We start from the raw sequence: 27,448 nt of genomic DNA on the forward strand, positions 1-27,448 counted from the left end.
CGGGCATACAGACTAGTTGGTTCCAATTATGGCCCATATGACTTACATATGTTCTTGACAGGCAGCATGGAAACACTTGCTGGTTGGAAGGGCCAGGGTGTGAGCTGGCTCTCATCCCTGGGGTGGCATGCCATGGGTGAGTGTGGCCCCTCCAGACATAATGCCATTGCTCAGCCTTCCAACTGGAGTGGACTGATCATAGTGATGCCAGTAATCTGCCACAGCAGCTCCAGGCTTTCTGGTCTCAGAGCAAGTAGCAGACCGGATGGTGTGGCCATGGGGGCTTCAGAGACCCTGAGCAAAGCAGACATCCTGTTATCCACTCTCTGTGGCTGCCTCTGGGCTCAGGCTTACTCTCTTGTTGCCCGAGTTGAGGGCTGTTGCAGCAAAGAGTCCTGCTCATTGCACTTGTTGGCTCCTCATCCCACCCACTGCATGTTCCTTGCCTAGAAAACTCCTTGTCCATCTGGACCCAGCACAGGTCCCTCTGCCTCAGTAGAGTCAGCCCTAGTTCCCCGGAATGAGTGGTGGCTTCCTCCTCTGTGTTCTGTAGCTATTTTCTTTTTCATAATGACCACATTGCCAGGTATTGTTATGCTCCATCTGCTGACATTTCTGTCTCCCTCTACACTGGCCAGACCATGGGCTTCTGAGAGTAAGGGCAGAGTATTACTCATGTTTGTTTCTTAGCACAAAGGCAGACATGCAGCAAATGCTCCATAAGTGATAATTGTACACACATGAAATGAACTTCTTCATTGGTGTCCTTGGTTTCATTGACTCTTTCTAACCTGTCCCACACTTAGTCAGCCCAGCACCTTCAGAAAGCACTACTGTGATGGGAGCCACCTTCAAGTTCACCCTCAGTGGTTCCTCAGTGCCTGGAGATTAGGTGTGGACATCTCATCAGACACCAAGGTCCTTGAGCCTCTGGCCCCAGCTTCCTTCAGCCTTGCTTTGTCTCTGTGGGTGCCCCAGGCAGATTATGGAAACTGCCCCCCTGGAAGGCAGCAGGATGGTTAGATGTTTGTGGAGTACACAGATCCCCAAGAGTTGGGGCTGAACAGCTATCACAAGACTCAAACACATTGACCTTGGTATAAGGATGGTTATCTTATCTCTGGATGCTGTCTTTTCATATGACATAAGTCCATCAAATACCTGTCCAAGTGGTCAGATGAGCAAGTTCTCAAGCATGGAGCCTGGCTAAGGTGCTTTGGGATTCTTTCTCTAAGTCACCTGAGTCGACCAGGCCTCTGTTTGGCAGTGCTGAGGGTGAGAGACTGGCTTCCATCCATCACAGAGTTGTAGAAATGTTCGTCAGGTAAGAGGAAAATCAGCCCATCTCCAGGATTATTAGTCCATGGTTCAGGATTGATTGAATCCAACAGCGTTTGGGAGTATAGGTCCCATGGGGGGTCGTCAGTCAGTGTGGGAAGATTGTTCTACGCTTGTGGTGAGCCCCAGTTAGTTATAGCAGTGGCTGTACCTGGGACAGGGAACACTGCTCCCATTCTCTGTGGAAGCTTTGTCAGTGATTACAGAGGGAAATTGTGGCTGGGGAGTGTGGGTCTAATTGGCAGGTTTGTTTGTGCTTTACCGTAGGGGGAACATCACTTCAGAAGTTACAGATTTCAAAGGAACTCTCTCAGATTCTGATGGTGACATCATTGCTTTGAAGTGGACTAAAGACCTTGACCAGATTTGTTTCTGGGGCATTGGTGGGAGCATCTGCTATATATGTGGTCCAAGGGCCAGAGCCTCGGGATGCAGAGGAGGGCAGGCAGGGTGACTGCTAAGATGCTCTCAGGGACACAGTGAGGGAGCTTTTATTGCTAACTTTCCAAGATGCTCTTTCAAAGAGAAGGAGCTGAATGGCAGGGCTGGGAGGAACTGCAGCAGGTCTTGCTGTGCAGCTAATGAAAATTTCATGTGAAGTCTGTGGCCGTGGCTTCCCAGAGAGATGGCCGGTGCCAAAGCCACCAGGTCTTCTGTGTATTGCCTTGATGTCAGTGTTGGATGCTCCACTTTGAAGTGAGCCTCAGAGAGTGTGGTGGCAGACAGGTGTGATGGCAGTGCCTGGTCCAGAGCCCACAAAGTGCTCCTCAGTGGGGCTTGCTCCTGAGACTGCTGTCACCAGAGCTGCTGGCCATGGTTCTGAAGCCTGGAGCGCCATGTGGGGTAGGGAGGGGTCAGGATGTCTGGTGGGTGTCCCGGCTACTTTCCCAGAGCCAGGCGCAGGACAAATGGACTTGCTGTCCAATTGCACAAAGACCCCGTGGGGCAGGTATTTACATTTCCCCTTTCATAGATGGGAAAGCTGAGGCTCAGATGCATGAAGGATCGATGCAGTGGTAGAGAGAGCCTCTTGGGAGGCCTTTGGGCTGTGTGTCAAATCCCTTGCCATTTCCTGCAGCCATTGTGTTCCATCTCCAGTAGGGAGTTAGCCCTGTGTTTTCTCCCAGATGCTCCAGTCCTCACATACCTCACTGGTCCTCTGTTCACTCGGTGCATTTAACACAGTGTGTGGAGCTCTGCCATGCTGCCAGTCAGAGAAGGCCCCCAGCATCCCTAGGAGCAACTCATTCAGTGACCCTGAGCACTGCACAGTGCTTGGTGGAGAGAACCAGGATCTGTCTGTCTGTTTGGAACCTCATTAATCTAGAAACAGCTCAGTATCTCCCGCCCGCTCCACCTCCCTGGACCTGCGAGGAGACCCCAACCAACTATCTCTGCTCATTCTCACCTCACCCATCCCTCTGTCCTCTCATGGGGTGGCCCCCCTTGACTGGGAGCCAGGTCTAAACCCCAAGACTAGAGCACGTTCTTAGTTCTTCTGTTCCCCAGCCATGCTGGAGTCTCCCAATGTGACGCACTAATGTAAATATTGTTACCAGAGTGGACTGCCATTTCCTTCTCCAGAGGATCTTCCTAACCAGGGATCCAAACAGGGTCTCCTGTGTTGCAGGCAGATTATTTACTGAATGAGCCGCCAGGGAAGCCCCTAATGTAAATATTGTTAGAATTATTGATTTGTCCAGTTTGAAAAAGAAGTCTCCAGAGCTGGGCAAAACTGAGCTCAAATCCTCCTGTCTCTTACTAGCTGTGTAAACTTACAGTAATGTGACCTCTCTGAGCCCCAGTTTTCCCAGGTAGGTCATCAGGGTGCTGATTGTGCCTTCCTGACACAGCTACTAGATGAATTCAGCGAGCTAAGATGCAGTCGGCTTGGCACAGTGCCTGGCCCATGTTGAGCACTCAGAAACCGGTAGCTGCTATTATTCTTAGATGATTAGTGTAAAATGTAACTGTTACTTTAATTTTTTGATTGGAGTTCAACTTCAACTTCTCTCAGATTCTGAATCTTGCATCAGACATCTGCCAGCTGTGGCAAGCCAAGTCATGAAGTTCGTTTGTTCCCTGGGGTGACTCAGGGCATTAGCAGCCGTGGAGCGCGGCTGTCAGGCAGAGGTCCACCAGCCCTCCTTGGTTGCTCCCTCCAAGGTCTTCTGCCATCATCTCTGCTGATGCCCCGCTCCTGTAACTGCCCCAGGTGAAGTCACACTAAAGCAGTTGCCCATTTCACCATCCCCTGAAACTTCCAGGACGCAGAGCCTGTGTTCTGAATCAAAGGGGAATTAACTGGGAATCTGCAGCTGACATAAAAGAAGCCACAGAGGTTGAGTGATTCTTTCTTCATAGGAGGTGCTCACTGAGTACCTGGTTCAGAACGGGCACCGTGCTGGCCCTAGGTGTGGAGGGGAAGACACCCTGCCCCAGCCCTGGGGACTGGCAGGAGTGTAGTCAAGTGGCTGGAGAGTGGTCAGCTGCTGCAGACCGGTGACATCAGGGCTCTGCTAGGGGCTGCCCAGGGGCTGTAGACCACACAGCAGACACATCTCTGACGTGGAGGGACTGGGAACAGGGAGGTGGCCCATGAGGACCATTGTCTAATCTAAACCGGGCGCTGATAGAGCAGTGAATGTTAGTCAGAGAAGGGAGAGGAAGGGGGTTTCAGGGACAGAGGATGCAGCATGTGTAGAATTTTGGAGCTTGGCTGCTGCAGCCCTGAGAAGGAGCTCATGTAGGGCTGGAGTGAAGCGTGTGGGCAGGGGTGTGTGGCCTCAGGGTGACTGGAGGACTCAGCAGGGGCTGTGCCTCGCAGGGTCCTGGGAGCTGCTTACCTGATTAATTTGGAGTTCGTGCTGCTCAGACAGGACTGGGCCTTGGGCCAGTATGATTTGTATTTTCTGTAAGGGAGAGGTTTATATGCTCCAAGATGGCAAGGGCCTTACTTGGTGTTTCAATGAAGTGACCCTTCTCTGGGTTTCTCTGACTGTTTTCTACTTGTAAATTAATGATTATGAAGAAATTTTACCTGTTCAGAGCAGGCCTAGTCCACTTAAGAGAATATAGTGAGTCATAATTGAAACTTAAATTTACTTAGAATTAGATGATGTGTAATTGATAACAGTGGTTCAAAACATCTCTCACTGGTTCACTGGTTGCACAGACAGCTCTGTGGTGTAAGTATTATCTTTTTTTTTAATAGACAAGGTCACTAAATCTTAGAGAATGGGAGCCTGACCTTTAAACAGAGACGTGCCTGCAACTCATGTTTTCACATTTCATTGAATTTTTTTCTAAGCCACTCTTCATCCGTAAGACTAATAAAACTGCATGCATTGAAAATATTTCATAATTATTGTTCCCAAGGGCAATTGGTCTCCCTTCATTTGGGCCTACTTGGTATGATTCAAATGCACAAGAGCCACATAACTGAAATTTTAAGCATATCATTATTTCTATAAGCCTGTTTCTCTCAATGTTTTTGAGACATCTCAATATTATAAACCTCTGGAGATGGACACAAAAGTGTACATTTTAATTTATTGAGTCATTCTTTGCGCCTGTTAATATCCCAGACACTGCCACATTATTGCGAATTGTTGTCACCCATCCTCCAAGGTAGGTGCAGCGGTCTTGTTTTGTGGATCAGGGGGCTGCAACTCAGAAGCTGAGGGGCTTGTGCCAGGCCAACTGGTGGGTGAGTGAGTGAGGCAGGATCTGAACGTATGTCTGCTTCACAGCCTGTCCTGTTCATAGTGTTTCTATTGTCTTTGAATCCATAATCCTTCTGTTTCTCTCCTGTTTGGACGTTCAGAAGGCCACTCCTGGCTAGCTCAGGTGTTTTGATCATTTTGCTATTGAGGTCAAGGGAATGGGTGGCTTTGAGTCTGGGAAGACACCCTTGTCTTGGTCAGAGTACAAATGCAGCATCATAGATCTGTTGTATTCCCGGGAGAGAAAGTCAGGTGTAGGGCACCCTTCCTGGAACAGATCTCAGACTCAGGTTTTCTCTTTGAGCAGTCGCTCCTCCAGAACCCAGCCTGGATGGACAGACAAGGACAAGCAGACAGCCGTGAGGAAGGGGGATTTCTTTGTGGTGGTTATAATCCTTTAATCACCTGGATGGGCCATGACAGTGCTATTCATTTTATATCCCAGGACCATAAACTCATGTCCTTCTCAGGTTTTAGACCCCTTGAAGCTATTTTGGAGCTGCAAGGTGAAATAATTTCTTTGCAGAAATGTAGAAGGTCTTTTATTCTTGTTCTCTGATGTCATCTCAGGACTTTCATTGAGTTTCACCCTTTGGACCAGTGTCACAGCAAATTAGTCATTTAAAATTCTCAGAGATAATAATTATGCCTGTATATTTGGGTTTAATCACGATTCTGCCAGCTGTTCCACAGTAATGACACAGATCACCAGAGGGCCCTCAGATTTTCCCACACTTCACTTACTCCCCCAAGAACCTAACGTTCTTTTCATGAACTTAGTGAACGAGGGAGGGGACCTTTTAAAGGGAGTGATGGTTGGTAACTTAAAGGAAAATGTCTGCCTATGACCTTTCTAATGTTATAATATGAAAATTTGATGCAATTATCAAAAATGTTTACATTCCTTCCTATTGTTTGATGTGATTCTTTTTTTTTTTCTCATTCATAATGCTTTCGTACTCAGGAAGTTGAGGTAGGTTTTTGACTTTTCCACTGTGTATTAGACATAGCATCAAAATAGTTGCCAAATAAAATGTAAATATCACTCTCAATCCTAAATCTCAGTGGTAAATATTTGTTTTAGTTCAGTGAACCAGCACCACACACATTTAGTTTTCATGGGTATATCCAGGGCACGCAATTTATCAAATGCATATAAACAGTCCATTTGCTGCTTTATCTTTTCTCATTAGTTACAGTACGAGTATGATTGTCAGTTATTATCTGTGTTTTACTGGTGGGTTATTTATTGAAAGAGCAGAGCAACTGACATTGTTATTTTCTAAATCACTTTGTCTGAGGCCTGCAGGACTTTATACCAAATGTCAGACCAATTTATCAAAGAATTACTCTGTTCAGGAAGCAAGTGATTTAGAGTGTCTGTATAAACAGACACCCACCTGTCCTCATGTGCACATCAGGAACAGTTATGCGCATTTCACAGGACTATGGAGATGTTAAAACTGAATCAGCTTCCTTCAGCTGACTCCAGTAGAGCCAGGACTTACTATGTACTGTTGAGTGTTGCCCCGGGGGAATGTGCAGGTAAGAGCCAAACCTGCTCAGAATTAGCCTGGCCCAGGTGTGTGGGTGTAATTTGTGCCCATGAAGATGTATTATTGGTCCAGCTCTCAGTCCCTAGTGTACAGGGTTCTCATGAGTGGGGTCTGTAGAGTGACGGGGCAGTCACTGCCCAAGCTGGGCTGGGTGGTTGGATGCTTCATGCAGAAGGATTCCTATTGGGGTTCTTCACCAGGGTGGGAAGGACAGGCCTGATGGGGAGAAGACTGACAGCACAGTGCTTACCCCGAGAGGTTACTGGAAATAGCTTAGAGGTGAGGGCGTTTATGAGAAGCCAGCTTCTCTCTCAATAGGAGGAATGTTTTGTATTTCCCAATAGCATCATGAGTAGGGATTTCTACTGCACACAAATTAAAATTACAGGCAAGTTTCACTTATATAATGTCATTTGGGGCTTCCCTGGTGGCTCGATGGTAAAGAATCTGCCTGCAGTGCTGGAGACCTGGGCTAGATCCCTGGGTCAGGAAGATCCCCTGGAGGAGGGAATGGCTACCCACTCCAGTATTCTCGCCTGGAGAATTTCACAGACAAAGGAGCCTGGCGGGCTGCAGTCCACGGGGTCGCAAAGAGCTGGACACACATGAGTGACTAACACTTTCAATACCATGTCACCTGGAAGTCTCACATTTCCAATGATTTCTATGAGTACTTCAGAGACACTTTCCCCACCTGCCAGCCAGCCCTCCTTCTTATTCTCCCCAGTCAAGTAGTATTAAAAAATACTTTTTCGCACTGAATCCTTTGGAGAGCAGTTTGCCTATTGCCCCTTAACTGACATCTTTGTAAAAGTATGGGGTTCAATAAAGTGGGATTAACCTCCTCCTAGGATCTATAAACCTGACTGTAGTCCACTTTGCCCTGCAGGGCAGTGCTTTTCTCTTTTGTTTTTATCTACAGGGGGTCTTCAGATGACCTCAAAGAGGCTGCCTGCTCTTGCTTAGCCTTACTTTCCTCTGTACATGTGTACATGTCTCCATGGCTCACTCCTTGTCGAAACAAATGAGGCACCCACTTATTTTCTAGGCTGGTAATTTGTATTATCTCTGGTAATCTTCAGATGAAACTACAGTGTTCAAACAACTTAGCTAAAATATGTATAAAAGAGAAATGATCTGTCCCGTGAGAGCTGAGTATATTTGATCTGTGGTAGCTAAAGCTGTAAAGTATATCATACATGCCATCATCATCTTCGTAAGTGGGAGTAAAGCAGTTGGAGTGCAGAAGTGGTTTCCATTTGATTGTGCCACTCTCTTCCTCAGAGTTGCTTTAACATTCTTTGGAGCTGACATAAGCACCTCTGGAAAGGCAAACCCCTGGGGAATATCTGAACTAAATTGCATCAGCCATTTGGGGGCGGTGGGACAATGGAAGAAAAATTCAGTTTCCCAGTCACAGTTGGCTAAAATGAGAGACTTTCCAATTAGTTATGATGTCTATGATAAAGAGACGTAATCACTAAAATTATGGCAGGATATTTTTCGCATCATTTCCTGGTTAGGGAGGCTTAAACGTTTTCTTGGAAGATACATTATACAGCAGAATGTTATTCGGTGTATATATATGTATATATGTTATAAACATATCCTGATATGTATTATATCCTTGAGTGTGCTAAGTTGCTTCAGTTGTGTCTGACTCTCTGCGACTCTATGGACCGTATCATGCCAGACTGCTCTGTCCATGGGATTCTCCAGGCAGGAATACTGGAGTGGGTTGCTATTTCCTCCTCCAGGGGATCTTTTCAATCCAGGGATCGAACCAACATCTTTTACATCTTCTGCATTGGCAGGCAGAGCTCTTTACTATTTGTGCCACCTGGGAATTAATATCTATTATATATGATAATATAAAATATATGTTACATATATATATATTTTAAAGAGATTTCATTTTCCATGAATGCTTATTGAAACAGGGTATCTCTAAAGTAGTTGAAAACCTAGAGTTGAATTTCTTTGTACCAGCTACTGGGTGCCAATAATTTCTTAGGATCCAGAATTAGGTTTGTGGGACATCGAATGTTAATAAAATGAATATGATTTCATCTCTGTTGATCAGTTGTGGAGGATTTTAAAAAGTAACTGGGGCCATGGTCATTCCATGACTCTTCCTCCACAGTCAGCACCCCTCCTTTCTTCATTTTTCTAGATGCAATCATTTGTCGCTTTCTTGCTGGGATTTGTATGCCAACTTGTGATTTTTTTTTCTTTTTGCTATGTCTGTATGCTCCCCTGCAATGTTTCATGATTTTGGACATGAGTCAGCAGGCTCAAATTTGAGACTTTTCAAATTTACAGGATCTTCTGGGTTGTAACAGTCCCTAAAGATTTGGGTGATTTTCATTTTTGAAGTGGTTTCATGAAGTGGAATCAGGTCTTCCTCATATGGTGAGAATTTAGAAGGAGGCTTTTCTCTCCCCTGTCCAGCAGAGGTCTGACTTAATTATCCTGTGCAGGGTAGTGCATAAAATACACATGTAGGGTAACACGCCACCCTTCACTCTTCAGCTTGTAGAATGCACTATTAGGAGTTAATGAATTTAATAAATGACTGTATCCAGGGATGTATCTTTCTATTTAGATTGTCTGTTTTAAAAATTAACTGATGCTGAGGTCATTCTAAGTCATTTTTAAAGGCTTTATCACTAGATGATAAAATTACCAGTTAAGAGGCCAACTCAGATGGATACAGCTCTCCTGGCAAGTGTGTGAGATTGAGTCCATCCACCATGCCTTCCACCACAGTCTGAGTTTGAACAGGCCACATCTTTATTAGGTCAGAAGGAAGGTCAGAGGCAAGGGCTCCTGAGGCCCTAGACTTTTGTGCTCTGTGGGCCAAATTCTGGGGGCCACGCAGCAGGAACACATTTGGTAACAGGGCAGTACTGGGGTGATATTGGGGCTGTCACACTGCTTCCCATGTTGGGATTTGTCACTGTGAGAAAACAGGCGCTGGGTGTTGTCAACAACACAGCAAGTCCTGGGTCTGTTTAAGGATAACCTAAAATATATGTTACATTTACAAAATTCAGACAGAAAATAAGACAAAGGAAAAGCTGGGCTGGTGCCCCTGGTCTTAGGCCCTGGAGAAATGACCATCCAGCTGTCCTTTGTCCCTTGGGCATACAGACTGTTAAGTGAGGCTCCAGGATGAGGTGAAGCCCTAGAAGGGCATTCTTTTTGACTTTTTCATGTGGATTTAGATGCTCTTTCACCAACGTTCCCCTAGCAGAAGAGTGTATTGATCAGTACAGCCCCAGGGACTTGGACGGGTCATGTCTGCAGACCTGGCTGGTACAGAGTGGGAGGCTGATCCATGAGCTCTGGCCTTGTATGTCTGGACCTCGCTATGGCCATGCCTAGTAGGGACTCCCCTCCCCTGTGCTCATCGACCAACCCCCAAGTGGGCTCTGGTGCCTGTCTCTCAGCTAGAGCCAAAGGGGTCACAACCAAGGTTGTCTGCACTGCTGGCTCACTGGGGTCTGCCGTGTGCTTTCCTAAGGCAGGGTGAAAGCAATCAGAGGCAGGAAGTCACTCTCCTTCCCCACTTGGCCTTGCTGGGCGAGAGGCTGTTAGAGAGACTCGTTCTGCATAATGAGCTTTAACTCAAGGTGTACTTTCACATTTGGGGCAGCAATTAGGCAGTATTATTACATGTGTGATGAGTTTTAAATATTCTCATGCAGATAGCCACTTGTAGGAAATGGCAACCCACTCCAGTGTTCTTGCCTGGAGAATCCCGGGGATGGCGGAGCCTGGTGGGCTGCCGTCTATGGGGTCGCACAGAGTCAGACACGACTGAAATGACTTAGTAGTAGCAGAAGTTTCATCTTGAAATCTCTGACTTTCCCCAAGAAACATGCAAAAATGGCAATTATAGTTAGCTTGGAAAAGTGACAAGGTCCAGTAGAATGCTTCACATTCCATCCAAGTTACAACATATGTTGAAATTGTTAGGAAATATTCAGTTCCTGAGACTGGCTCAAACCTTACTTGGACATCAAAGAGAATGTGACATGTGAAGTTAAAGCAGAGGAACTTGTCTTTGGCTTTAGTCCTTCCCTGTCAGACTCACAGCCTAAGCTTCCAAGGATTTCCATGTATTAAAGCAGCACGTTCAAGTAGAAAATAGTTCACATGACTTCAGACTGCAAACAGATGATGCCATCCTTATCAGAGGGCGCTTATGGACCACAGCTGGAAGGATGGAGATTTTGTTATTTTTTTCTCCAATAGTGAGGATGAGTTCATCTTACGTTGTCTCTTCTTTCCCTTGTCAACAGCAGAATGTCTGCTGCTACTGCTAAGTTGCGTCAGTCGTGTCCGACTCTGTGCGACCCCAGAGACGGCAGCCCACCAGGCTCCCCGTCCCTGGGATTCTCCAGGCAAGAACACTGGAGTGGGTTGCCATTTCCTTCTCCAATGCATGCAAGTGAAAAGTCAAAGTGAAGTTGCTTAGTCATGTCTGACTCTTAGCAACCCCATGGACTGCAGCCCAGGAGGCTCCTCCGTCCATGGGATTTTCCAGGCAAGAGTACTGGAGTGGGGTGCCATTGCCTTCTCCACAGAATGTCTAAGTCACTTGCTTATGTTCACGTGCTAAGAGTAGATTGGCCATCCAACCTGAGAAATCAGGTGGTAAATTTCCCACTGATCATCCAGCCCTTAGCTGAGAACCATTAACTTTGGCTGCCGAGTTCAAACCACATAATTCAAGAGATGAGGATTGTATTTAAAATAATAAATGGAGAGAGATGTGACAGAGGGATTCTTTTAAACTTTCTCAGTGCTATTTCATGGTGTAAACCTCAGAGATTTCCTAACCAGCTGGGTTGAGAAGGCCAGTTATGGCATAAAATTAAAGCCAGAGCAAATTGGACCAATTCCTTGGAGTTAAACATGATTTAATGCTGAATCCCCAGGATCCAGAGGAAACTGTTCATGTTTATTCATGCCCTGGAAAATGGAATCACTGCCCAAGAAGCAATGTTCTGATTTTACTCTAAATCCAGTTTCCTAAAATCTATTTAAGGGCTTAGGTGAACTCAACAAGGATCTAATAAAGCCAGGTAATTGAATGACACAGAGACCAATAAAATGCAAAGAGATGGTGTGGGAGATAAATGGTCACAGGAGAGAGCATGGACCATAGTTGAAACTAATTGTGTACTTTGGTGTAAATGAGCTTTTCTAGAAGAGAAATCCAGGCCTCATTTTGGACAGCTTTCTGGAACTGCAGCATGCAGAGTGCCAGCCAAAAACATGTCCAACAAATCGTTTTGAGTATACTCAGGAGGAAATTAGCTGAATGGGGGCATGTGCCCTAAAATTGATGTGGGGCTGTTGTCCATGGGCAGGGCCCCTGCATGCTGCAGACAGTTGAGTGGAGCGGACAGAGGGGGTGTGCTCACCTGCAGTGGAGTGGCTGAAGGCTGACAGAGAAGAGAAACTGGATAGTGAAGGTTTGGAGGGGAAGGGTTATTAGAAGTGAGGAAGAGGTTAACAGGATGATGGAGCCGTGAGTGACCTAGACCCTTATAGTTTCAACGTGATCAACTGTCTAGCCTTGGAGCATAAATTGAGGCAAGCTACATGCAAGAAAGACACTGTTATGAATCAACCAGATTGGTCAGCCTTTGTTTTTTATCTACACAACCAGAACAAATGGTATTAAGGTGAATATATGCCAGTGGTTAATTCTCACATTTGAATGACCCTCTGCTTTTAGATTCGAGAAGTGCTAGAAAGCTGGAACTGTGCACCAAAGTTACATGTCTCTGTGTAGGAGAAATGTTGACAGTTGAATTATCAGCGGTTACAAACCCAGAGGCTTAATCCCAAGTGAGAACAGCTAGGCATCACCTGCGGTATAATTGATAGCAAATGCATCTTGCACTTAGAAGGTGTCTTGGTTTATCTGTCAAACCAGGAAGAGCAGTGCTGTTTCCATACTAGGCTGAAATGTATTAACTCTTCCTAGTGTATAATCCATACAGTTTGAAAGACAAGAATTTGAAAAGTCAGTTGATACTTTTTTTAAATTTTACTTTATTTTACTTTACAATACTGTATTGGTTTTGCCTTTTGATTGCATGTGAATGCGTTAGAAAAATTTTTGAACCCTTAGCATTTTCCTTTGTGTTTTGGGAGGTGGTGGGGGGAAAGGCAGGTTTTTATGCAGTTATATGAGAAACTTCCTGAAGTCTGACTTTTGTTTTCTATTTTTTTCCCTTATATAGGATGATTATTTCAGAAACTGGAATCCCAACAAGCCTTTTGACCAAGGTAAAGGATGCACTATTTCTTGTTGTATATTTCGTGGAAAAATGCGATCTCGTTTTTCCTTCTTTGCCTGCTAACTTCCTCTTCCCACAAAGGCCAGCTAGCTGTCTTATTTTACCAAGTTTGGGGGACTAAATAGATTGGGGTGATAGAAATTATTTTATCAAGTTGGTTACTTGTCTGAGATTGTCTAAGATTTAAATAATGTTTTTATTGAATTGACCACTGTAATCATTGGCTGATTTTGTTAGAAAACAAACACACAAAGAAACAAAATAGTCAAATGCTTATCAGACTAACCTGGTGGATTGTTGGGCTGAATCCAGTGATTTCATTCATGGAACTGACCGTGCCTAGAGACGTTGTCCAATTCACATGAGCCACAAAAATGAAACTTTCTTGTCTAGAAATAGGCCAATCTCAGGAGGCTTTCAAGGGCATTGATATTTCCTTTGTTTAAATAACTTCTTCATGGTTTCTAAGTAGAAGCTTGTTTCACAGGCAGTTCACTGACCACTTGGGTTTTAGCCGTCAGAGGGCTCTTTCCACTCACCCTACAAGCACAAAGCCAGGCTTCTGAGGGCCATTGTAAATCACCACCTCTGTCCTGGGAGTTATTTAAGATGCAGCGAAGGCCTGCTGTGAATCACATCCCGGTTCCTATTGTTCCATTTGTGGCCGTCCTTAGCACAGACCTTGCTGCTGAAATGGTGTTAAGTACGTATATGCAATTAAATGCTGCAACTCAGAGGGAACATGTTACCTACCAGGTCTCAAAGATTCACACTTCTGAGAATCAGCTTCATTTCTGTAGCCTGAGTATTTGATGTGAGCACAGTGGTCAACTTGACACAAAGACGTCAAGGAAGGCATTGATGTGTGACATGATAGAAGGTGCCCCTTTCTGCCCTCTCCTTTGTCACTTTAATAGGTCACTCCATCTGGACTCTGGTTGTCTTGTAAGCAAAATTGGCATTAAAATGTCCACAGAGACATTCAGTGCATTACGCCCTCAAGTAGTGCCACGCTCTGTTCTTTCATACACGCATGCATGCGTTCATTCTCAAATGTTCACTGACCCAGCACGGTGTGCGTGAGCACAAGGCCGAGACTTGGGGATAAAACGGAAAATCTATGGTCTGTTTATTTCTGGCTCCTCCTCCAGGAGGAGCTCACAGTGAGGAGTGGGGGAATAGCTCAGTCGGCAGTTGCAGTGGGATATGTTAAAGGCTGTGATGCAGGTGTGTGGGGTGAGTCTATAGGTGGGAGATTAGTGGGCATGCACATGTGTGCTGTGGACAGGTGACAGCGAAGGCTTTCTTCGGAGGCCCGGTCTGGGCTGCACCATCGTAGTGGACTTCAAGGGCCTCACACATCAACAGTTTAAAAAATTAAACAAAAAATTTTAATTGAAGTATATTTGACTTAAAATATTGTGTTAGTTTCAGGTATACAGCCAAGTAGTTGAATTATACTTAGATATGAATATTTTTTCTGGTTCTTTTCCGTTATAGGTTGTTATAAGGTTTAAATATAGTCTCCTGTGCTATACAGTAAATCCTTGTTTATTTGTTTTACATATAGTGACTTGTATCTGTTAATGCCATATTCCTAGTTTATCTGTCCTCCATCCTTTCCCCTTTGGTAATCAGGTCTGTTTTCCATGTCTGTGAGTCTGTTTCTGCTTTGTAACTATGTTCATTTGTATTATTTTTTAGATTCCAGATATAAGTGATATCATATAATCTTGTCTTTTCAGTATGATAATCTCTAGGTCCATCCATGTTGCTGCAGATGGTGTTATTTCCTTCTTTTTATGGCTGAGTAGTATTCCACTGTGTGTACACACCATATCTTCTTCATTCATCTATCTATGGACACTTAGGTTGCTTCCATGTCTCGGCTATTGTAAATAGTGCTGCTATGAACATTGGGGTGCTTGTCTATTTTTAAATAAGTTTCATTTTTTCCCCATATTTATGCCCAGAAGTGAGATTGCTGAATCATATGACACCTTTGTTTTTATTTTTTTGAGGGAATTCCGTAATGCTCTCCATAGCAGCTGTACCAGTTTACATTTTTACACTCCTGCCAATGATGTAGAAGGGTTCCCTTTTCTCCACGCCCTCTCCAGCACTTGCTGTTCATAGACTTTTGATGATGGCCATTCTGACTGGTGAGAGGCGGTACCTCACTGTGCTTTTGACTTGCATTTCTCTGATAATCATCAGTGATGGGCATCTTTTCACATCCCTCTTGTGTATGTGTTTGCCACTCGGTCATGTCTAACCGTTTGTGAATCTGTGTACTGTAGCCCGTACATTCCCCTTGGCCTTCTTAAAGTCTTTGGAGAATTGACAACTTTTATAGTGACTGAATCATCACAATAAAGCATCAGAAGGTATTTGTAATTTAGTTTGTTTTCCATCAAAAATGGTCAAAATTTCTTAAAAGGCTACACCTTCATGTTGGAAGAACACTCAGATATAGAACAACCTGTTCCCTGTGTAGACCTGGTAAATGAGCCTTTCTGCAAACACTCATAATAGGATTTTGCTTATGGAGCTACACAAGTGGTGGAGACCGGGAACTGATTCTTTCCAGCCCAGAAAAAGACTTAGGTTCTAGTTCTGTAAGGATCAAATGTTAATAAATGTCAGATTTACTCTCCCTCAAGGCCTGCCAACAGATATTAAAACTTTACCAAAGAAGGAAAAGGCATTTTAATTTTTACTAGTACACATTGGGATAGGTTACACACATATTTACATATATTTGTCACCTGATATATATAAATGCTATATCTACATATATGATACAAGTGATAGCTTCCTTTGAACATACTATTTAAATCTGTTTAACCAAAAAGCCCAGACAAGGATTTTTCTCTCTAAAGAAAGTTGGCTGCTCTATGCAGCATCTTCCTGCCGTGGCTCCCTCTTTTTCCAGCTCTGCAGGTTTGAAAACTGGATCTGCTGAGATAAATCCTCACAGAAAACCTCATGACTTTCTGGGTATAACTGAGGACCTTTGCTGAGAAGCCCCACTTTGTAGCTCAGGTGTAGCTGCTATTGGCTATTTATATCCTGAGCTGGGGTGGAGTAGGGTGGGGTGGGCGGTGGGCGGTGGCAGGACTGAGAACAGCCTTCACTTAAAGTATCAGCCCCAGCAGATGTCATTAATTACACTGAGCGCCGCTCAATAAAAATGGGAGGTTACTGTATCAGTGCTGACATGGGCTGGCAAAATATAAACCATAGGCATGGAAGGGGTCGAACACTTCATCTTCCGGAAAATAGGAGGCCTGCCGAACTCCAGTGGAGACCATCAGCTGCAGAGAAAAGTCTTTTCCCTCCTACACTGAAAGAGCCTCCAACATGGTTCAGGCAGTTTTGTGGTTGGGAGGACTTTGGGTTCATGGGAATGGAATTGCTGGAAGGCATTTTAGAGGGCCTGATGACAAGGATGCTGTGGAATGGAGGTAGAGAGGCTTCACGATGGAGGTGGGTGTGGATTGGGCTTGAAATACAGGCAGAGAAAAGGGGAAAGAAGGCCGTGCATAGGAGATTCTGGTAGGGTATAGCATAGGAGATTCTGGTAGGGTATAGCCAGATCGGTGGGCTCAAGGCAGGTTGTAAAGGACATTTCATACTGATGCTCTCCCTGTTCTCCCTGATGCTTTTAGACTTTGTTTTCTTGGCACTGGGGAGCCATAGAAAGTTTTGGAGCAGAGGAGTAATAGCATGAGGGCTGTAATTTGGAGCAGGGGTCCCCAGTCTCCGGGCCATGGTCCAGTACCTCCTGTCAGATAAGTGGCAGCAGTAGATTAGAAATAAAGTTCACAATAAACGTAATGTGCTTGTGGTTGTTGCTGTTCAGTCGCTCAGTTGTGTCCGACTCTGTGACCCCGTGAACTGTAGCATGCCGGGCTCCCCTGTTCTTCACCATCTCCTTAAGTTTGCTCTTGATGTGCTTGAATCATTTGCAAACCATCCCCCTCCCTGGTCCGTGGAAAAATTGTCTTCCAGGAAACTTGTCCTTGGTGCCAAAAGGGTTGGGGACCACTGTTTTAGAGACTGTATGTAGTTGGGTGGCTCAACAGCAGTGATTTGGAACCTAAGACCCACCTCTAAATGATGCCCTTCACACAGGACTCTAGGTAACTTCTCCATTGCCTTGGATCCCTAGGCTTTGGTCACTGGTGGTCAGACTTAACCATTCAGCTCTGTAGGTTGACCTCGGAGAGACCCTGAAGCTCCCATCTCAAGTATTGGTGTGAATAGTGAGGACGCAGATAATACTCAAGAAACAGTTAACTTCCCTGTAATTGCTCTCCCTCCTGATGGATATTTACTGAACTTTGAACAACAGGGCTTCATAGAGCAGGCACTTACTACATAACAACTCCAAGGTAGTTAGAAGAAAAGCGCCTCGCCTGGAGGACTTCTGCAAGACTGAATATATCTTCCACATGTTATCTTTAAGAGAATCAGTAATGCTTCTGTCAGGGGAGTATAATAGCCATCACCTTCAGGCTTTTCTGAGAATTCTTTCTGAGATTTGGGTAAAGTAGTCTATCCTTTTTTGATTATTAATGACTTAATGCCAAATCTTCTCACAGAAGGGCCAGAGAGGAATTCAGAATTGAAGGCAATGATTATTCACTCAGGTGAGAAATTTCCCGTGTGAAGTTCACAAAGATAGAGGCCCTGCTGGGAGGTAGGAGGGGGCAGCTGGCAGTGGCAAATAGCCTCCTGCCTTCTGTGCACAGGAGGAGTAGAGGCCCTTGGGTGGACCTCTGCAGGAGGCTGGCTGAGCCTGGAGGGCTCTGGGGAGATTCCAGAGTTCGGGGTGGCCTCTGCCGCTGTTGCCTTTTGGCACGTTCCCTCCACCAGCCCCCAGCAAACCTGCACACACACAGTGGGTATGGAGCAGACGTGTGGTTTATGCTTCTGAAAGTGACATCTGGTCCAGCAAGATGGCTTCCCCGCAAAAACAGTCCCTGCACTAATCCGCTGGGGACACACATATGCTCTGTTTGTCTCTTGGAGAGTTGCAGTGCTTGTTAGCAATTTAAAAGCTCTGAGAAGTCTTTTAGCAAAGAAGCCCATTTATCTTACCATTTGTTAAATTTGCCTTTGACCACATGTTTTTGCTATAATTTTTTTCACCCCACATCTATCATGTATCCAGCAAAATTAGTCTATTCTGTGGCATATACTTTGGTAAGTGCAGTGTGGGGTCCTGGGGTTTTCAGTCAGATCCTCCAAGTTCAGAACTTGACTCTGCCAGGTGTTAGCTGTGTGATTCTAGGCAAGTTGCTTAATCTCTCTGATCCTAAGACTTTCCCATCTAGAAATGGCAACAAGGAGAGCACTGAGAGGATTGAATGAGTTAATGTGTCTGGCAGATAGTGAGTGTTCCTTGAGTGTTTTTTTAGTCAATAATGGATCTTTTCCATTCCTTCCTCCTCCTGTTTGGCTGCCTCTCCCTGTTGCTTCTCTCCCTTCCCACTCAGGTTCTCTTTCATCTTGTATTCCTTTTGGGAAGCCTTCACAATTGTAATGCTAACTGGAGCTCCTGGGCTAGATTAGAGCCAACCTGTCTTACTCTCGGCAATTGTAGCATCACACCCCACATCCTCATTATCAGGGCTGAAAAGGTTCAGGCTCTTCATGTTCATTCATTCATTCAACAGTTATAAGTGCTGATGTTTAGGGACCACACTAAGGAAGGTCTCTCTTGGGACACTCAGAATTACAAGTCATTAGTCATCCATCCAAGCCAAGCTTATACTGGCACAGAGTGTGTCTGTACTGGGGTTGATGGGGCAAGGTGGGAAGCAGGAGCAAGTGGGCTGGTTGGGGTGTGAAAGTGAGAAGAGTTGGTCTAGAAAACTGAGAAATCCATACAATGTCAATCTCAAGTATTTACATAAGTTACATAGGTCTATTTTAGTTGAGGTGACAGTTTACTACCGCTTGGCCTCATTCAGTGTCTGTGGACCATGGATCAGGGCACCCCCAGTCTTAGCTGACTGGCATCCCCTTGAGTGTGACGCTGAAGGTGCTGTCACAAAGATGCTCTTTTCCTGTGGAGTCAGGTGGCTAATGGGGAAGGTTATCCAAAGGGCCTGGAGGGGAAAGAAAGAAATAATAAGTTGGACCACAATACTGTGGTACAAAAATAAAAGGTATTGCTTTGAGGGAGGAGATGAAATGAATGAAAAGAGAAGTGATTGCTAACAAGAGGTTGCAGAACTTCTGGACCAGTCCTTTTTAAAAAAGAAAATTGGAGCTTATTTATAATGCTTTTGCCAAACAAGGTTGTTGTAGTGGTGGTACTGGGGGATTGAGAAGGTAATTTATGTGTACAATCAATACATCACTTTAATATTAAATTCTGATTACCTGAAGAAGTCCTCAAGTGTTGTAATGCAGATGAATCAAGGTTTCATCCTATAACCATAGTCTACTCAGGAAAGAACCCACTGACTTATTTGGGTAGGAATTTCTACTTGATGAGACAAACCATTTTAGGGAAAATGACTGAAGGAGATTTATCATGGGAGATTTTTTGAGACAAGTAGGTTCTTTTAATGTGGAATAGGGAAATGTTTTAGGTAAAGTGTGCAGGTGTTGGTTTAAAGGATAATGTTTTTCCTTCTGGAGTGAATACTGATCATTGTTCCTCCAAAGCATCCTGGCTGTGACTAAATCTCAGATGATTCTGGTGATTTTCAGAGCAGAATATGAACTTGTAGAAATTGATCTCCAGATAAAAATAAAGCTTCGAAAGGCAGGGGCCCCTTTCGCTCATGCTGTTCACTTCAATAGAATAAAAGAAGAAAACCTTGCCCTTTGACTTCCAATCTATTATACCAAGATCCTGACAAGCTCAAATCCTCGCCAAAGGATCCTGCACTGTTTTCAGGTGAAAATTCTAAAACTCGAAAGGATAGAGGCCTTCCTATGTTTCAGTTGTGTTTCTGGAACCAGAGGCCCATGAACTATCACAGCAACGTGTTTTGTCAGAATTTGAAAGGGTGCCTGGGGGAGGCAAGGTTGCTTATTTCTAAACTTTTTCTTTAGGAGAATTTTTTTCCCTCTAGATTAATCTGAAGTTTTACCTGATAGGTTCAATAGAAATCTTAAATCTCCATAGCTTTCCTCTTGATGGGGAATTTAACCTCACTCCAAAAGGAGTTTCTGACTTGCATTCACAGGGCCTTGGGAATTTTTCAGGGTTTAAGGATCTTTTCATCCTATCTGATCCCTTGATTCTCAGAGGCAGCTGGTCTGGTTTGTGGGAAACATCCTCTTAGTTTTTTCCAGGTTCCCTCATGTTTGGTTTGCTTGATTACTCCCTCTCACCTTTGCCTTCGCATGTAGTTTAAGAATCATTATTTCCCCTTTATAGGAATAGATACTCTTGCTCAAAATAACCACTTTCTGCCCTAGACATTCACCTTACAGTCCAGCCACATCAGCCTCTCATCTCTGGCCATCTCTTCTTCACTTTCTTGATTACGACGATACAATAGTTAGTATTTTTAAAAATTTAGAGTATTGATTTTTAAATTTTCTGAGTCAGTTCTGCCAGAGAAGAAGCCAAGCCCTGTTAATTCAAATATTGGTTCACTCCTGCTGTAACTCAGCCTATCTGCTCTGAAGTTAGATCAAGTTGAAAGTTTCATCTTTCATCTCTGGCTGGCTTTGCCTGTTTGCTTATTTTCAGGAAATAAAACATCAGATGCAAGACTGAAATCGCCCTGGGGCCCCTTCTTGGTCCCTCTTTCCCATTTTCTTTTCTCTGAAGGTGACCATTTCATTTACATGCATTTCTCTTCACATTCTTATGCTTTCGTGTCATATGTGCATATCTATAAACACTGTTCTTTATTGTGCAACAGAGATGTATGTTTTCTTCTCTAACGTGTTTATTTCACTGAAAATTGTTTTTAAGGGTTTTTGTTTGTTGATATAGTTAATGTCTTTATAGTGGGATGCTCCATTGTACTAACAATGTACTAGCAAAAACAGTGCCCAGTTGTTGAGGTAGCTGGTGATAGAAGTAAAATCCGATGCTGTCAAGAACAATAGTGCATAGGAACCTGGAATGTTATGTCTATGAATCAAAGTAAATTGAAAGTGGTTTTGAACAGGAGATGGCAAGAGTGAGCATTGACATTTTATGAATCAGTGAACTAAAATGGACTGGAATGGGTGAATTTAACTCAGATGACCATTATATCTACTACTGTGGGCAAGAATCCCTTAGAAGAAAGGGAGTAATCCTCATAGTCAACAAAAGAGTCTGAAATGCAGTTCTTGGGTGCAATCTCAAAAACGACAGAATGATCCCTGTTCCTTCCCAAGGCAAACCATTCAGTATCACAGTAATCCAAGTTTATTCCCCAACTGGTAATGCTGAAGAAGCTGAAGTTGAATGTTCTATGAAGACCTACAAGACCTTCTAGAGCTAACACCCAAAAAAGACATTCTTTTCATTATATGGGACTAGAATACAAAAGTAGGAAGTCAAGAGATACCTGGAGTAACAGGCAAGTTTGGCCTTGGAGTACAGAATGAAGAAGGGCAAAGGCTAACAGTTTTGCCAAGAGAAGGCACTGGTCATAGCAAACACCCTCTTCCAACAACACAAGAGACGACTCTACACATAGACATCACCAGATGGTCAATACCGAATTCAGATTGATTATATTCTTTGCAGACAAAGATGGAGAAGCTCTATACAGTCAGCAAAAACCAGACTGGGAGCTGACTGTGGCTCAGATCATGAACTCCTTATTGCCAAATTCAGAATGAAATTGAAGAAAGTAGGGAAAACCACTAGACCATTCAGGTATGACCTAAATCAAATCCCTTATGATTATACAGTGGAAATGACAAATAGATTCAGGGGATTAAATCTGATAGAGGGCCTGAAGAACTATGGATGGAGGTTTGTGACATTGTATAGGAGGCAGTGATCAAGACCATCCCCAAGAAAAAGAAATGCAAAACGGCAAAATGGTTGTCTGAGGAGGCCTTACAAGTAGCTGAGAAAAGAAGTGAAAGGCAAAGGAGAAAAGGAAAGATATACCTGCTTGAATGCAGAGTTCCAAAGAATAGCAAGGAAAGATAAGAAAGCCTTTTTAAGTGAACATTGCAAAGAAATAGACAAAAGCAATAGAAGGTGAAAGGCTAGAGATCTCTTCAAGAAAATTAAAGATACCAATGAAACATTTCATGCAAAGATGGCACAGTAGGGGACAGAAACAGTATGGACCTGACAGAAGCATAAGATATTAAGAAGAGGTGGCAAGAATACACAGAAGAACTTTACAAAAAAGATCTTCATGACCCAGATAACCACCATGGTGTGATCACCCACCTAGAACTAGACCTCCTGGAATGCGAAGTCAAGTGGGCCTTAGGAATCATCACTACGAACAAAGCTAGTGGAGGTGATGGAATTCCAGTTGAGATATTTCAAATCCTGAAAGATGATGCTGTGAAAGTGCTGCACTCAATATGCCAGCAAATTTGGAAAACTCAGCATTGGCCACAGGACTGGAAAAGGCCAGTTTTCATTGCAATCCCAAGGAAAGGCAGTGCCAAAGAACATTCAAACTACAGCACAATTGCACTCATCTCACATGCTACCAAAGTAATGCTCAAAATTCTCCAAGCCAGGTTGCAACAGTATGTGAACTGTGAACTTTCAGATGTTCAAGCTGGATTTAGAAGAGGCAGAGGAACCAGAGATCAAATTGCCGATATCCATTGGATCATTGAAAAAGCAAGAGAGAGAGAGTTCTAGAAAAACATCTACTTCTGCTTTATTGACTACACTAAAGCCTTTGACTGTGTGGAAAACAACAAAATGTGGAAAATTCTTAAAGAGATGGGAATACCAGACCACCTGACCTGCCTCCTAAGAAGTCTGTATGCAGGTCAAGAAGCAACAGTTAGAACTGGACATGGAACAACAGACTGGTTCCAAATCTAGAAAGGAGTATGGCAAGGCTGTATATTGTTACCCTGCTTATTTAACTTACATGCAGAGTTCCTCATGAGAAATTCTGTGCTCCTGAAGCACAAGCTGAAATCAAGATTGCTGGGAGAAATATCACTAACCTCAGATACAAAGTTGACACCACCCTTATGGCAGAAAGCGAAGAACTAAAGAGCCTCTTGATGAAAGTGAAAGAGGAGAGTGAAAAAGTTGGCTTAAAACTCAACATTCAGAAAACTAAGATCATGACATCCCGTCCCATCACATCATGGCAAATAAATGGGGAAACAATGGAAAGAGTGAGAGATTTTATTTTCTTGGGCTCCAAAATCAGTTCAGATGGTGACTGCACCCATGGAATTAAAAGATGCTTGCTCCCTGGAAGAAAAGCTATGATCAACCTAGATAGCTTATTAAAAAACAGATATTACTTTGATGACAAAGGTCCGTCTAGTTAAAGCTATGGTTTTTCCAGTAGTCATGTATGGATGTGAGAGTTGGACTGTAAAGAATTGTTGCTTTTGAACTGTGGTGTTGGAGAAGACTCTTGAGAGTCCCTTGGATGGCAAGGAGACCAAAGCAGTCAATCCTAAAGGAAATCAGTCCTGAATATTCATTGGAAGGACTGAAGCCTAAACTCTAGTACGTTGGCTACCTGTTGTAAAGAACTGACTCACTGGAAAAGACTCTGATGCTGGGAAAGATTGAAGGGAGGAGGAGAAGGGGACAACAGAGGATGAGATGGTTGGATGGCATCACCGACTTGATGGACATGAGTTTGAGCAAGCTCTGGGAGTTGGTGATGGACAAGCAAGCCTGGTGTGCTGCAGTCCATGGGGTCACAAAGAGTTGAACATGACTGAGCGAACAAACCAAACTGATTTTACTCTCTTACTTTAACTTATCCACTTATTCCCCTATTGGTGGGCTTCTGTGTTGTCTCATTAGTTTTGCGGCTGCTTTTTCTTAGCATTTCTTTAAAAAAATATTTACAATTGACTGTGTTGGGTCTTCACTGCTGTGCAGGCTTTTCTCTAATTGTGGCAAGCAGGGGCTACTCTCGACTTGCGGTGTGGGGGCTTCTCTCGTTGCAGAGCACAGGCTCTAGGCACGTGGGCTTCAGTAGCTGGGGCTCCTGGGCTCTAGAGCTCAAGCTCAGTAGCTGTGGTGCACGGGCTTAGTTGCTCTGTGGCATGTGGGATCTTCCCAGACCAGGGATCAAACCCATGTCTCCAGCATTGGCAGACAGATTCTTTACCATGGAGCTGCCAGGGAAACCCTCTCTCAGCATTTCTAACTCATATTGACCTGTTAATCCATCCAGGCCTTTGGCCTGAAAAGGTGGTTTTCCCTGGAGGGAGACCTAGGTGGACAGGACTCTGCCGCTCTTAAAATGTGCAACTTAAGGCAAATCACGTGGCATTTCTTGACTTCTCTTTGCCTACCTCTGAAATAAAAGGGGCAGACCAGGTGGCCCTTGAGGTCTTTACCTTCTGATAGCCAAGCTATCATGATTTCTGGCCGCATGTTAATAGAATCTGTCTATGTTTTCCTCAAAAGGAAGGAAAAATGAAAAATTTGAAGCCCAGTGGTTACAGTTTAATCAATGAGGTATGAATATCACTTCAATAAAACCAATGGACTTAAATGGGCCTTCTACCCATCAGGGATGGGGAGGGGAGGCTCAGAATGAAAAGCAAAAAGGGCTAAAGTAGAAGGTACTTTGTCTTCTCACAGAGTCCTGTGGGCATTGAAAGGGTTGGAGGAAATAAAAAGAGTTTAAAGGTCTTGAGTTCAAATCTCGACTTCCCTGTGAACTGAGACATCCACTGCAAAAATTTGACTTATCTAGGCTGGTGATATCTGTCTGGTGGGCATTTGTGAAGATTGAGTGAGATCCAGTGGCAAAGAATCCTCCTGCCATTGCAGGAGACACACGTTTGATACCTGATTCAGAAAGATCCCACATGCCGTAGAGCGACTGAGCCTGTGTACCGCAACTACTGAGCCTGTGCTCTAGAGCCCAGGAGTTGCAACTACGGAGCCCATAAGCCACAACTACTGCAGCCCGAGCGCCCTAGAGCCCATGCTCCACGACAGGAGAAGCCCCGTCATGAGAAGCCCAGGCACTGCAAGTAGAGAGCAACCCCCACTCGCCGCAACTTGAGAAAGCCTGTGTGCAGCAACAAAGACTTAGTGTAGTCCCAAATAAATACATTAAAAAAAAAAAAAAAACGATTGCGTGAGCTCAAGTTTGCTGAGAGCCAGGGAGTTGGATCTGGCCATGGCCCTAGTGGTAAAGAACCCACGTGCCAACGCAGAAGATATGAGAGACGTGGATTTGATCCCTGGGTCCGGAAGATCCCCTGGAGGAGGGCATGGCAGCCCACTCCAGTATTCTTTCCTGGAGAATCCCATGGACAGAGGAGCCTGGCGGGCTACAGTCCATAGGGTAGCAAAGAGTTGGACATGACTGAAGCGACTGAGCACAGCATAGGGAGTTGGCCTGTGGCGTGTGCCCAGGAAAGCTCAGTTTCTTCTCAGCTCAGCCCTGCCAGGGACCTCTAGTGGCTCTATCTTTGCCTGGGGAGGCGGCCACAGTGTGGGTTTAAGCGTCCAGCTTCCTCTGGCTCCTATAGGAGCCACCAGCACCCTGTGCTTTCAGACCAAGGAGCAAAGTCATTCTGGGTTGTGTTATACACTTTGGATGGAATCATAGGGAATCATGAAGGCTGGTAAAATTTCCCTTGCAATTATGGGTCACCGTCACTTTCTATTACTGTATTTAAGAGATTCTTATAGCATGAACAGATCCATTTAAAAGACATGTTTATTACTTTTCCCCCAACTCATGAAACATAGTGTTAGTTTTATTAAAAAAAAAAAAAAAACGAAACCAAAGCCCAAACCTTCCTGTTATTCCATCTGCTAGAACAACAGACCCTGAATTAATTATATAGTATCTGTTGAGTCTTAATAAAACAGCCTTAGTTTGGGCAAATTCTCAATAGGGGAAACAAATGTCAGTTGAATTTCAAAATTGATCCATAATGTTGTTGAAATTGTCCTCACCAGAGACTGTAGAGGGGCTTCGCGCATTTTCACAGCAGGCAGATAGCTGCTTGGAGAAGCATCGCCAGAATCACCTGTGTCCCCATAGTTCTTCTGCCTAAGATGGAGAGTTTTCTTTTGTTAAGGTCTGCTTAACATTATGTATTATGGAGCAGTTTGTTGCTGGAGGCCTGTCAAATGTTCATGCTGCCCTAATAACCATGTATGATGAAAAGCAGGGTGATGTACTGGGAAGACCCTGGGCTTTGCAGTCTCAAAGGCTGAGTTCAACTCCAGCTCTTTCCTCGAGTATCTGTGTATACCTAGGCATCCATTTCGCCTCTCTGGGCCTCAGTTTCCTTATCTATAAAATAAATTGTGACTTTTATTCACACCTGTGACACAAGGGATAAGGGAAACTTCGCTTACTACAGAAGTAAAGTTTGATAGGATGCTTTAAAAAAATACATTGATTAAGAGAGAGAAAGGGAATGTAAGCAGGCTGTTTCCCTCTGTCCCCAAGTATCTGTCAAGATCCTTCTGTTGTTCAAACACACCTAGAGTGGGGACTGCGAACAGTGGGGTGGGTCTGGTGCCAGATATAGGGAGGAGGGTGGGGTTTAGGACCAGCCAACACCTATTCCACCTCCAGAGAGGGACCGTGACCCAGCTGTCACTCAGCAGCTGGGGGCCAGCATCACCAGGGCTTCTGGTTTCTGCAGGGGATCCTGAAATGAAGAAATCTTTGTTTGTGGGTGAAAACTCCTAGTTCACTGGCATTGGCAAATAAGTCTGTTATTTAAAAACAGACTGAGAAGAGGTAAATGTGTGCTCAGATTGTCCATTAAGTTCTCCTAGAGGAGAGCCAAGGGCCTCGTTGTCAGACCTTGTCTCTTGCCGGTGGTGTGTTGGCTCTGGAGACTGATGAGTCCTTGGGGTCCCTCTGACTTGGAGCAGCAGGGTGGCCTGAGGGTAGATGCAGCACCTGGCAGAGTGGGACATGCATCCTGGATGGAGTCCTCGTTGCCAGGCTACGCTTGGGTACCAGGAGGCCTGCAGCCACGTAGAATGAGCAGGGGAGCCCAGCCCCCGGCTGAGTGCTGGATTATTACTGCTGTTTCTCTGCAGCCTCCTGCAGCACTTGCAGATGGATTGTTTTAATCTCCAGAAAAGGGAAAGACACTCCTGCCCTCACTCATGCACTCCAGCACTCACACAACTCATGAAACATGGTGCCACGGGGATTTAGAAACATAAACCGAGTCCCAAAGAACCGGAGCCAAACCCCTTTGATCTGAGGGTGATGGTGTTAGGCAGTGAGTGTGTCCTTGCTGTGGAGTAGGTTGGGGCGGTGCCTTGGGCAGTGGAAGCCTGACCCGAGGAGCTCTCAGCAGGAGATGAGTCCTGGGCATGGCCGCTGGCTCTGTGCTGCTCCTGCTCTTCTTTGGCCCA

At 44.6% G+C, this 27,448-nt stretch overlaps 1 protein-coding gene across 2 annotated transcripts in view; it reads left to right on the plus strand.

Annotated features, from left to right (window-relative positions):
• Window positions 1-27,448, plus strand: part of SPOCK1 (SPARC/osteonectin, cwcv and kazal like domains proteoglycan 1) — a 589,026-nt gene that overhangs the window by 233,369 nt on the left and 328,209 nt on the right. Inside the window, exons 3-4 of one of the 2 annotated variants that reach the window (XM_018050345.1) lie at window positions 6,028-6,036; window positions 12,883-12,928. In XM_018050345.1, coding sequence (XP_017905834.1) covers window positions 6,028-6,036; window positions 12,883-12,928 — 55 coding nt within the window. The remainder of the gene's footprint in view (window positions 1-6,027; window positions 6,037-12,882; window positions 12,929-27,448) is intronic. The other variant, XM_018050346.1, reaches the window with a different exon arrangement.

Source organism: Capra hircus, chromosome 7, assembly GCF_001704415.2.
Source record: "Capra hircus breed San Clemente chromosome 7, ASM170441v1, whole genome shotgun sequence".
Taxonomy (NCBI): domain Eukaryota; kingdom Metazoa; phylum Chordata; class Mammalia; order Artiodactyla; family Bovidae; genus Capra; species Capra hircus.